Below are 13,280 nucleotides of genomic sequence, written 5' to 3' on the forward strand. Positions count from 1 at the left end.
GGGGCTTGGCTCGACCTGACTTAATTGAACTTGCCTGTTGCGCTGCCAGCGATGGGATCTCTCCAGGGGTCAGCGCAGTTCCTGTGAAGCAGGCAGAAGGGGATTTCCTCCCTGTCCTGATAGCTGTGTGGGGTTGGCACGAGCCTTTCCCAACAGCCTTTCCCAACAGTTTACATGATCATGGCAGAAAATCATTCCTTTGTGCCTTCTCTGGAATTTGGAGTGCTGATCTGTTTGCCCCCAAATAGGGCCCTAGTGCCTATATTTCTTGTTGTCTTTTCATGAGAACTGACAAAGGAAGAGACAGAACCATCCATGCTGTTTCCTCATCCTTCCTCCCGTGGTGCAGTGCAGGGGCCCACTGCTTTGTCAACCAAGCATCATCTTAAGGGTTTCTTAGCAGAATGATTCTGGCTCTTTTAAAGTCTGTGTTCTAGTCTGACAGCTGTCACTGAGGAGTAAAAGGGCCCGGAACCTCACTCACCCCTTTCCCCCTTTCCTATATATGTTGTTGGGTTTTTTTGCAGGACATGGAAAAAATCACAAGGATGCTGCTTCAGTCAGGGCTACCCATCCTATCCCTGCGGCCTGTGGTATTTATTACTTTGAAGTGAAGATAGTCAGTAAAGGTAGAGATGGGTAAGTGTGTTCTTCTAATGCCTCTTGGACAGTTTGTCTTTCTTTTTAGAGGGTTTGGAACGAATCTCACTGCATACACTTCAACTAGATAGGGATGCTTTGTATGGTGGGGGGAGCCATATGGATTATATCAAACTCATACTTAGATCCACTGAAATTAATGGACGTGACTGATTTAGGTCCATTACTTTTAGTGGGTTTACTCTGAGTGTGATTCCGGTAGGTAAAACCTAATGTGTCTATGCAGCCCCAAATGTAGGATGTTGCACTAGTTTTAATTTTAAAATAGGGAACTGAGCCAGGTCTTTGGTTTTGATTCAGGTTCAGTTGGGAGGATACAGCTGTGATTCAGGTTCAACTCCAGTTCAAGAAAAAAAAACCGGTTTGACTTCCTGCCATCAAATGCCAAGCCAGTAATATAGACTTAGATGAGGCATGCTTATTATGCTGCTCCCTTTGCTGGCTGTTATGGATAATTATACCAAGCAGACGTCTTAAAATTCCAGTGTGGCTTGTTAGTGTGTTGGGACTGAAATCCAATATGGCAGTGACTGTAATGGATGTGGAGGAGAAGAATCCACATAGCTGAGTGGAGCGGAAGAAAGTGTTATTCTGTTTGTAGTATTAAAAATGTGTATAAGAATTCTCTTTTTGTATTTGCTCAAGACAAAATATATGGGTGACATGCTAGGCAGTTATATAGTCATGAGGAAAATGAGAGCATAGATGGTCCATTAAATCTACAGGATAGTTGGAATTGCAGTTCAGTATTCTCTGATCAATAGGAAAATGGCAGCTTTCATCTGTTAAAGCAGCATCAGAAAATCTTTTTCCATGTGATACCACATAGGCCATAGACTTGAATACATTATGATGGGAGAGTCTTATAGTCTTCTTTCTTGCATGTTATTATTATTTAAATTTATTAGTCACTATATCTTGCTGAGGGCAACCCAAAGCATACTTTACAACAAGTAGCTTCGAGGTAATGAACTCTTAATAATGAACAAAAAGGGTTTTTTCAAAGATGAAGGTGCTGAAAAAAAGAGGCCAAGGCCAAACGTAGAACTCTTCTTAGAAGAGATTTCTTCATTTGCTTTTCCAGAAATTGTGTTTGTACATTGAACAGTTGATAACTTGGAGAGAAAGGAAATAAGAGCTTAGCAAAGGGAGGTGGACTTTGGTGACTTACATTTGACAAATAGTTACAACTGTTTGTTGGGTGTGGTGATATATCTGTGGGCACCACATCTTTATAATTCCAGTGTCACAACATGGGTGTGGAGACTAAAAAAACCTCTTCTAAATACTGTTTCCTCTCTCTGGTACTACAGTAGAATTTTTTGTGTCATTGTTTCAGTTGCTGAAGTGAGAAATCAGATACCAGCTGCTCTTGAAGTATCTGTTTACTCTTGGCATTGCTAAGACCAGGGTTCAAATCTTTTCTCAGTCATGGAGCTCACTGGGTCTCCTTGGACCAGTCACCATCTCTTAGCCTAACCTACCTCACAGGATTGTTGTGAGGATGAAATGGGGAAGAGGAGAAACATGTATACCATATTGAACTCCTTGGAAGATAGAGGTGGTATATATATAAATAAATAAATAAGTTGTACCAGAGGCTCCATTTTTAGGGTTCCATATAGACAATTGATGACCAGTGGAGGTAGATAATGTTTAGATTCGTAACCAAATATCCTTTGGGGAGCAGTGATTTATACCTTATTAGCTATGCCTAGAAGAAGCTGCTAGTGGAGGCATTGGTATGGTATTTAGCCAAGCCATCCTCTTATATTGTACAAAATTTATAATCAAAGTACTAGCCAGTGTGGTGTAGTGGTTAAGAGCGGTAGTCTCATAATCTGGGGAACTGGATTCGCGTCTCCGCTCCTCCACATGCAGCTGCTGGGTGACCTTGGGCCAGTCACACTTCTCTGAAGTCTCTCAGCCCCCCTCACCTCACAGAGTGTTTGTTGTGGGGGAGGAAGGGAAAGGAGAATGTTAGCCACTTTGAGACTCCTTCGGGTAGTGATAAAGCGGGATATCAAATCCAAACTCTTCTCTTCTACTAAGGTGCAATCTGACATATAGCTTCTTGTGTAAGAATGGGATTCTCATTGCTTCCTTGAAACTGTCTTTGTCCAAAGAGTGGTGGGTATGGGATGATGCTTTGTTTGTGAGTCCTGTTGAAAAGGCACAGTTGGGGATTCCAATGCAGCTAAGGGTGGGAGGCCTGGTGATGAACTTGGGAAAGTAGAGGTCTGCTTTCCAAAAATATTGGAAACTAAGTTATGCAGATATCCTCATCCTGGACCACTAAGTGTGTTTTCTAGGCCTTAGAGAAGTATTTCACCTGCAACTAATTTCAGTCTCTTTGGGGTTCAAACTGGGTGTATTAATTAATTTTCACTTGGCTAACCAAATATGGAGCGTGGAGCAATGTGTCCCAGGACAGAATTTCCTTGGTGGTTTTTTTGATGCCATCATTCCACAAGAGCTTCAAAAACATCCAGTAAAACAACTCCTGTGGTATATATGGTCTGTTTTTGTTCAGAAGACACTCATTTTTGTTACCATTTAGTCATGCTTATTTATCCTTCAAACTGGAGAACTAAAATAAAAACCACTTGTACTTTTGGGTTCCAGGCCTGCGGAAAGTGCAATTACCAGGCATTAATTTTGGCTACATTTTGTGTGGGTCTGCATGTAGAGACGCCATTTCTATTTTTAAGTTCAGGATGCATCTTGCCTACTTCATGAAGACTGAAGCAGCATTACCAAGCAGCTAAGTCATTTCCCTGCAAAAGAAACTGAGGAAGAAATATTGGCTGAACAGAGTGGCTGAACACTTTCTAAAGTTGGGAGGAATTTGATGCATTGAAGTCCAAATAAAAATCTCTGCAAGGTTCTAGAAATGATAGCAGCATGGATTTGTCTGAGAAATGCCTAAGCCATTTAATTCTGAAGCACTTTTTTTGTAGGTTCTACTGCCTGCTAGGTCCTGTTCAGTTAACCAGAAAACACTACCTGTGCCAAGGAGCAAAGTTTACTAATGTCTGCAGCATAAAATCTTTTCAGTATCACATTTACTCTGAATATTATTACTTCCTTCCCTAATGCAGGGAGGAGAATAGTGGGGTAGAGAAGAGCTGGACAAAATCTCATAAGTTTTGTACATCCTGCCCCATGTATTTTGTCCCCCAGCTCCTTGTGGAGTTTCCTAATCAAATAATCTATCTGGCATAAAGTGTACTGATAGTAAGATTTTATGTTGCATAAGATTGGAGACAGCAGTCCCAAGAATGTAGAGTGAATTGCTATTAACAGAGGTTGAATTGGAGGATCTATTTCAACATTCTGTTTCCAGAAGATGTTATCCAGCAGTGGATGCAGCTCTAGATCTATGTAGATAGACACGTATAAAGACATGGGGTTGTTTCTGGCTAAGTCAGAGGAGATCCATGGATATTAGTGGATTTAAGTTCATCATGACTAAAATCCACTTATTTCAATGGGTCTACTCTTAGTGTTACTTAACTGGATACAGCCTATTGGCTTACACAATTTGGTGAGTGGATCTGGTTCAGATTTTATTACAGCATTGCTTTTAAGTAGTAAACGCTTCTGGTTGGAACAAATTTAATTTGTTATGCAGTTCCCAGAATGATTGTAAATATTTGGTATCTGATACTAACTGGTAGGTAAAGACAATTTCCAGAGTGACCATGATTGCCACAGAAGTGGTCTGTGGCCTATAGTGATGTGAGGATTACCCTGTAAAGTTATTTTAAATTGAAACCTTGAGCATAAATCCAGTTACTGGATGTTGATTGTTTTAACTAGAGCTCAGAAAAAGGGGCTACTATGCTGTTCTTACGGCAGGTGAGAATTGAATAGTTTGCTATCAGTGGTATTACCAGGAAGTCTTCTGTACACAACAACTGACTTAAAGTGATCAGATCCATGCAGACTAGAATCAAACTTCTGAGGATAACTTGAGTAAATATCAGGTATGTGATATTTCTGCACTTTCCCAGCTGTAACCAATTGGTCTTGGCAATACAGAAACATTGATTGCATTGTCAAGTCAGAGAGAGGCTGAGCCTGGTGGTGGAAACAGTCATTCCCTGAATGTGGCCTATTGTGGATACGGGGGGAATTGTCAACCCTGAAGCTGCTGGAATCTATCTTAAAAACTGTACTAAGTTTGTTCTAGCCACTGCTAGCTTCCAAAATTAATACTGGTTCATGCTGATTCAACCACATGGGAGGAGAGCATGTATATAAAAATTGAAAGTAAAATGGTTCACTTAAAGAACTAGGTTGGTAAACATTTGCTTAGTTCAGTGTGGTAATATATATAGTTGTGCCATAGCATTGTGGCTACATCTAACCCAGCAGCCCCCCCCCCCAAAAAAAACTATTGAGATCTATAGAAAAGCTCACATATTCACTATGCATTTGTTAGGGACTGCGTGAAGCCCATTCCATTAATGGAATGTATGAACCCTTCTCCCATATAACCAGTGCAATTGCAGGCTGTGTTGTCAGCAGCAAAGACTTCCTTCTTGGATCTTAGGCTCAGGTGAATTCAGCAGAAAAATGCTATTTGGAGTGCATTCGGTGGTGGCTCACTTTGGTACCCTAGGCTTGTCCGTTCAGACAATTGTTGCACATGTTGTGTTGTGGGAATGGACCTATACCAGGGATGTCCAACAGCTCGACTGCGATCGACAGGTCGACCCCCAGTTGTTAGAAGTCAATTGCAGTCGATCTCGGGCTCATTTTTGTCCGCGGGTGAAAAGGAGCATTCGGCCTGCCCCCTCCCTCCCTCTTTCCTTTACCGCACACAATTTCAAGAGCGGAAGATGGAGTTTCTGCTGGTGGAATGACTTATTGTTTATCTATTTTTGTTGCTGCCCCCCCAAAAGGTCGACAATTTCGACCTCCCTCCCCCCCCCAAAAAATAGGTAGATCACTTCCAGTTTTTCATTCTGTGAGTAGATCACAATCTCTTGGGAGTTGGACGTCCCTGAACTATAGTATATGCTTTATGGATATAAAGTGATATTGACATTATGGAAAGAGGTCTTGTTTGTATATGTTTGGTCCTTAATTACAGAATACCCAAAGTTCCAAACCAGTATGGTATGGGGATGACGAGAGAATGAAATAGCCCAGTTCTTAAAAGTGTGATACTGGATACCAAGAGGCTGATTTTGCAGAAACGAAAGCTCAAATGAATAAGATTATAAATCACTTGGGTTTTTTGTGACCCTTGCAGTAATTGAGAAAGTGGCCTATATGAAAAGGGAGATGTTTGAAGGTATTTTGCAAGGCTTTTTTTGGGCCTCAACAGGGTTAAGGAGGTGCATAGGACTTCTTCTTACCTGGGGCAGCTGACAGAGAATCGGACACACACCTTTTTTCTTACATATATTATTTATCATATTACTGATCCTTTCTCATTTTCACTGTTTTAGTCAGCATCCCATTTTGATTTGGGTATCTTGGAGTTAGGACTTTGGGAGGGAGGAAGAACTCTTAAGGGATGTGTAAAGTTCTATAAGGAAGGGGTAGGTGGGTTGGGAAAAGGAAGAGTTAAAAACTCAATTTGAACTTTTTTTTTTTTTGGTATTTTGGTTCTTTTAGTATACCATTACATTTCAGATAGTGAAAACTGAATAATTAAAGGAGGTGTGATGTTAGCATGACAGTAGCAATTAATAATACTTGTTATTTGCACAGTGTGTTTCTACAATACATTGATATAGTTTTGAGTATTATATCAGTAAGCTTTACAGCAGCCCTGTAAGGTAGTCTTGCTGGGTGACCCTCAGATTACAGATGGGAAACTGAGATGTAATGGGTTGTCTAAGGTCACCCTGCAGGTTCATGACTGAGCTGGGTCTTGAATCAGGGGCTTCTGATTTCTTAATTGTTAAATGACAAGATTGTTTGAATAATTAGGACCCTGAAGAAATAACTAAAAGTGGAGACACGTGGAATGCCTTTGGAAACAGAAGCAGATTTTCTTCACAGGAAAGTGAGAAGTCACTCCCATGTTGTGGTTCTTCTGGTAGTACATTTCTGTCACACAGGTATAAGCTACTACAGTATAAGCATTTCCAGGGTAGCCTAATGATATGAAACACCCTTCCGTTAGGATTTAATGCATAGTGCCAAGGGCTAACTTAGACAAGGAGTTCCTGTACCAGGGTTTGGGGCACTCTTTCAGTAACAAGCAGAGCCACTAAGGATCTTAGCCTTCTTATAGCTGAAAAACTTTTTTCTCAATTTTAAAGTGGTGGATGATTATGCCTAGACCATTCCTTGCAGAGCAGTGGGTTCATGCCAGTACAAGTGCCAGCTAGCTGTAATGACAAGTGAAAGCCAGTGGACATTGACATCAAACAGTAGCTGAAAGGAATTGTAAGGAAGAGATAATAAAAAATGGGGGGGGGGGGGAGCCCTCAGGAGCAGAGGCAGCTCAGTACAGTAAGAGCTCTCAATGAAGGGATTAGACTGTCTGCAACTTGTTCCTGTAGGCTTCCAAAAGGCTGAATTCATCCAGCATCTGTAGCTGTAGGCAATCCATTTTAAGTATTTGCACTTTTCCATTTGACCATGCTAATACCAGCCAGTATATGCTGTGCTGGTGGTGAATGTGTCATCTTTGATGACAGAACACCATGGATTTCATAGTAACTGTTAGTAAAAATGGCACAGTGCTTTTTGTGCTGTTTACTGTGGCATTGATGCTTATGCTACTCAGCTGGTGATGCTGGGTTGGGTGAAATTTTGTGTTTGAAATAATGGTGATGCAAAGAGCGCTGTACATTTGCTTTGTACTGTAAGTAGGTTTGTATAATTATTGTACAGTCATACAAAGACCAGCGATCTCATGTTTTTAATATTTTGTTGGGAGCTTCCCAGAGTAGTTGTAACAGCCCAGTTGGAAGGGCGACATATAAATAATAAAGTTGTTATTGTTGTATTTTCCCTGGAATACTGCAATTTGGCAGCACCGACATTATGACACGGTAGTGTGTTTGGACATGGGAATCTATATATGTTCAGTCATGACATTTCAATGGAGCATATCAGTCTTTCTGCCTCATTCCATCTGCAAAATGGATAACAGTTATCCTAGCTCATAGTATTCCTGCAAGTGTGGTGTCCTGAGAATACATACCTGCATGTGCATATACAGTGGTACCTCGGGTTACATACGCTTCAGGTTACAGATTCGGCTAACCCAGAAATATTACCTTGGGTTAAGAACTTTGCTTCAGGATGAGAACAGAAATCGCGCAGCAGCGGCGCAGCGGAAGCGGGAGGCCCCATTAGCTAAAGTGGTGCTTCAGGTTAAGAACAGTTTCAGGTTAAGAACGGACCTCCAGAACAAATTAAGTACTTAACCCGAGGTACCACTGTATAGCTGTAGTGATATGGCATGGCATGATGGTATTGTTGGATGGTATTGTTGGCATTGTTGCTTGGTTTGGAATTCTGTACCCTGGTTGTACCCGTAAATAGTTTTCTGCTAAATTGGGTGTTTATGCTTGGCTGTGAGAGTGGCTCTTCTTTAGAATTGGGATGAGCTATTAATACAATAAACATCATGAATTGTGTGACTGTCACAACTAGTATTTCATCCCTGGCATGCAATGTTTATAAAGTACATGGATTCTTTCATATGAGTTACATACACTTAAAAAAACCTATGCTCCAGCTATCGTTCATAATGGGGTTGGAATGTGTCCAGTCCCCCTGAAGCAAACAGAGGTCAGTGCCAGCTGCCCACTGGAGGGCATTTTAATTTTTGAGAGCAACAGTTTTTCTACTTTGGCACCCAAACCTTTAGCAATCTACCAGTAATCTGGACTGATATGAAAGAGTGCTTCTACTCGTAGAGTTGCCTGAATCTTCTTATGGGAGCCATTTTGCTTTGCCTTCCCCATAGACTTTGTGAAAGTCATAACTTCTGGTGCTTAAGAACAGTTTTTCTATGTTTAAGAATTTGAGACTGAGAACCAGATCACCAAGGATTGGTATACTTTTAAATGGGGCACTTGCTGTTCCTTTGTGTGCCTGCAGAGCAGTTAATCACAAAACATACAAGCTTAAAGCATAAATGCAATTTAAAATCATTAGTAAATGCCACAGGAAGAAAACAGATAACAGAGAAACATTTCAGAGGATTTTTCTTTCTTTTTCTGTACAATTACTCAGCTCCCTGAAATTAAAAACAACAACAAAAACAGGAAAAAACAGTTACTGATGAAGTTCAAGAGAACCCCCTTCTTCCTGAAAATATCATATTGTTTGAAAACTGATTAATAGTGAAATAATTGGGGGGAGAGGAGTTTCTCTCCATATTGACAAGAATAAGATCTACTAAAGATGTTCTGCTGTATAAAAGTAGGAATCTTTGCAATGGACTTAGTGGTATTAATACAGTGGACCCTCGGGTTACGTTACCTTAGGGTAACGTAACTTTCGGGTTGCGAACGCAGCAAACCTGGAAGTGTATATTTCTGGGTTTCGTTGAATGCACAGAAGCGCTCTATCATGCCACATGCGTGTGCAGAAGCGGCGCTTCTAGATGCAGACTTTTTGGGGTGCGTACGGACCCCCGGAACAAATTAAGTTCTTATCCGGAGGGTCCAGTGTAATCAGCTCTGGTGGTAAGGAGCACTTCTTCACAATAATGCAAGGCAGGCAAAACAATCCCTCCAAGATCTGAAGAGCTGTAGCATGGAGGCTAGGTTGTTTTGGTAGCATATGAGCACAGTAGCAAGGAGGAGAAAACATGAGAAAAAAGTTAGCAACTTTAAGAGTATGTAGTTAGAAATACTGAAATATGGTAACTAAAAGTGGGTAGACTGCTGAGTGGTTCAGCCAACTGAGATTATGTAGCTGTGGCCTTGAAAGAGCTGCACTGGCTGCCAGTATGCTGATAACCCAAATTTAATGCACTGCTAGCAATGACTCATAAAAGCTTATACAAAATGAGACCAAAATGCTTGAAGAAGCATCTCTTTCTGCATCAGCCTGTCTCCACTCTTCATGCTAAGGTCATTGTTGGATTTCCTCCAGTTGAGATCAGTTATGTGGCAGCTTGGGAAAGAGCCTTCTCTGTGGTGGTGCCCCATCTATGTAATGTCTTCCCTGCTGAGCTAAAGCTGATGTTGAATCTTACTAGATCTTGTTTAGAGGTGAAGAGTTGTCTCCTGACAAGGGCCTTTATGGTTACAAGTTATTAATGCTTGGGCCAGGTGCTGAGATGGTTGTACTGGTTTTGTTCTGTGTGTGTCCTTGCTGAGGTTCTCTCTGTCCTTGTTTTATGGTATTACAGTTGATACTGTGGCTTTTTATTTTTATTGTACCATGTTGTGGGTTGCTTTGCAGTCAAGAGCCAGCTTACAACACCTCTAAATAAAAATAAAATGAATAAATCCTTTTAAGGATTTTGGATAAAAACTGGACTAGAGTCTGAGGTATGGGGGCATGTGATCAATTCCTTCCAGCTTCAATATCCTATGAATAATATTACTGCCCAGGGCTCCTTTGTGAGGAAAAATAGAAATTTAATAAATGAATAAAAAATAACTGATGGACTTATCTTTAATTAGAGCTAGACTAGACAGTGCTCTGGACACCTCTCAAGAGTCATCTGCTGTAACACTGGAGTCAAGTTCCTGGTGGACGCAAGCAATTTTGTCCTCATAATGCTTTGCAAACAATTCATAGCAAGCTATCCTTGGTTCTGTCACCATCAGGTATGTAGCAGTGACTCAGACGCAGGGAGGTCAGGTGAGCAGTGCAGCCCCACCACTCCATCCAGTATGGGTAGTTGGTCTGTGCATATCAGGTAATTAAATCTAGGCTTAGAATTTTGAACATGGACCCTCTTCCAAACTTCTGTTGTCTGTTTTGGAGTAAGGACCTTAACTTCTCCTGTCTTTACAATGGCAGTTAAATACTGCAGGTTCTTTGAATGTGTAAACCTCTTTTTACTTGTCCCAACCAATTAGGTTTCCTTTTGTGTGAAATGGTAAGGCCAAGGATTACAATGTAAAAAGATCAGAAGCTTCATGAACTGTGGGAGGCCAAGATGGGGAAGAACTCCTGCCAGCAGTAGATAATTCAACCATCCTATCTCTGCTCGACAATGCACCCTGCTTAGTCACTGGAGAAGGAAGCAGCTTGTGAGCAGCTGGAGATGAGGCATGCATGCAATGCTTCTACAAAGCTGCTGTTCCCAGATTGCTGCATGCTAATTCTGCCTGGGGAGTGGGATGCAGCCCCATTTAAGAGGCATCTCTGTGTACAATTCTTACCTTTGGGATAGGCCTCCTAGCAAAATTAATTTACATGTGTTACCAATGACTACGGTATATTTTAAAAGCATATACTTTTTCATATTCCAGCAAAGGGAGGTAGTTTGCTGAGCACATCAAGAAGGTTTGATGAGGAACTACTGCCCTGGCCAGCTGTGCCATTTTGTGCAGGATTTCAGAAGGAATCTGATGACAGCCTCTGTTGAATGATAACTTAAACTGTGCTTTCAGTTAGGAAAAGCAGCATTGTCTGATTTTGCTTGGCCATTCTCTCTTTGCTGCATTAACACACTTTTGTTTGCTTGAAGGTACATGGGGATAGGACTCTCAGCCCAAGGTGTCAACATGAACAGACTTCCTGGTGAGTCACTGTTAATAATTGTTTGTGCTTGTCCTGTGTGCCAGTAACCACTACGCTGGAATTGTACAATTCTAAGAGGGGGATGTGCCCACTACTTGTGGAGGCAGAACATTGTTTGGAGGGAACTTTGCTACAAATTTACTACTTAAAATTTGTTAAACACATACAGCTTATGAAACCTCTTCCAACACCCTTGAATCTTACGCTTCCTTGCTTTTCTTTCCACAAACCTTTAGCAGTCCACCAGTATTTCCATTTCTATAAAGGAGTCACCAAGTCATTGTCTCAAAACAGAATTCAGCCCTTTGAGAAATGCTACTTCTGCCATGCACCACCATCACCCACATTTCCCAGTCCCTCACTTAGGGGTGGTATGCCTAATGCATGCTTGTTGACTGGCACCAGTTAGGGTGTTGTGTGTCAGTCTAAGTATTGACATGTGTGTTCTGGAAGTGCCTCCCTTCTTGTGCTAAGCTGGCTAGATGCTGCCTGGGTTCCTCCCAGTCCTGGTGATATTATTTGACCCCAAATGGTAATAATTTAGTGGCATAGTTCCGGTGCAGACACTAACTATAATGGACTTGGTTTATCCTTGGCATTGTAAGGATTGCTCCTTCAGGTGATCTTAGCGATCATTAACAAGTTTGAATAAAGTCTTAGGATATTCAGTCCTCCTTTATCAATTAGCACAGAAGGACTTGCATTGGGCATGAGTTACTCAGTAACACCAGCTAATCTTGTGATGATGATGAGAGTACAGCCCTAGTTTGCAGTCATTTTATAACAAAGGTATTGATCAAGATTGGAAGAGCCACTGGCTCTGGGTACTGACTCAACACCCTCAGGAGCCACAGTACCTCCGGTAAGTTTTTTAACCTCTGTTGCCCACTATGAACAGCAACAGAGAGTTTACTAAAGCTTTCCTCTTTGTATGCACTGTAGCTCAGCTGGAACTGCTGTATTTCCGATCCCTTCCAACCGTGTGCATTTATACCTATAACACAGGATAACACTTCGTGCTTCTGATGAAATGGACTCTGTTCCACAAATGGTTATGTCCTAATAAACGTGTTAGTTTTTAAAATGACACAAGACACTTTGCTGTGGTTGCTGTGACAGACTAACATAGTCACCACACAGAAACTCATAATTTTTCTTTGTCTTGATCTGAGTAGCAAAGGTAGTGCTGCCACCAAGTTCTTCAGGGGCATCTTTGCAATTGTGATTGAACTTGTCTGAAGCAAACAGGCCAACACTCCCTTTCAGTGAAATGAAGAGCTCATTTCAGATTCCACAGATGGAGATGCATGTCCCCATGTGAGGGAGTGCTAGAGTTTGGGCAGTGGGACTAACTTTCATTTTGGCCCCTCATGCTCCTGCTCGCAGACAGTTCTGCATCCTTTTGCAAAGTGGTAGGAAACTGCTGCAAAATGGAGCTCCCTTTACAGGTTGAAAATGTGTGCCACTCCCTCGCTCCTGCTTTCTGCTTAGCTCTAGTTTGAGATGCATAATCAGACAAGGCTCTGCCAAAACCCACTGTTGCTTTTCCCTCAAGAGAGCCCTTGGCTTGTCAGAAGTGGGTAATGGATTGGGATGTAGGATTCTTGGAATCAGGAGTTAAACTAGGAGCTGGATTAAGCCCTGAAATGGCCAGATGGCCAGTTTTGTTTGCTGTCTGGTATCTCCTGACTGCCATTTATTCAAAGCTCAACTTTTTATCTCCATGTGTTTGAGTTTATTTTGGAATCTGTTCTTCAGATAGATGGTTCATCTTTTAAAAACAACATCCTGCAGTGGTACTAATTAATGATCGGTCTTTAATAACAGCTTCTTACTTGGCCTGGAACTGCACATGCTTTAGTATTTAAACTTGATTGCAAGGTCACATGGAAATGACAGTGTCAGGCGAGATCTGCAAACGTTATTAGAGAATG

General features: G+C 41.5%; 1 protein-coding gene across 2 annotated transcripts in view; it reads left to right on the forward strand.

Moving 5' to 3' along the window:
• Nucleotides 1-13,280, forward strand: part of RANBP10 (RAN binding protein 10) — a 49,799-nt gene that overhangs the window by 471 nt on the left and 36,048 nt on the right. For both annotated transcript variants that reach the window (XM_081018359.1, XM_081018360.1), the window contains exons 2-3: nt 528-639; nt 11,294-11,346. In XM_081018359.1, the coding sequence (XP_080874485.1) occupies nt 11,298-11,346 (49 nt within the window). In that variant the 5' untranslated portion in view covers nt 528-639; nt 11,294-11,297. The remainder of the gene's footprint in view (nt 1-527; nt 640-11,293; nt 11,347-13,280) is intronic.

This window comes from Podarcis pityusensis (genome assembly GCF_964106645.2).
Source record: "Podarcis pityusensis genome assembly, chromosome: 8".
Taxonomy (NCBI): Eukaryota; Metazoa; Chordata; class Lepidosauria; order Squamata; family Lacertidae; genus Podarcis; species Podarcis pityusensis.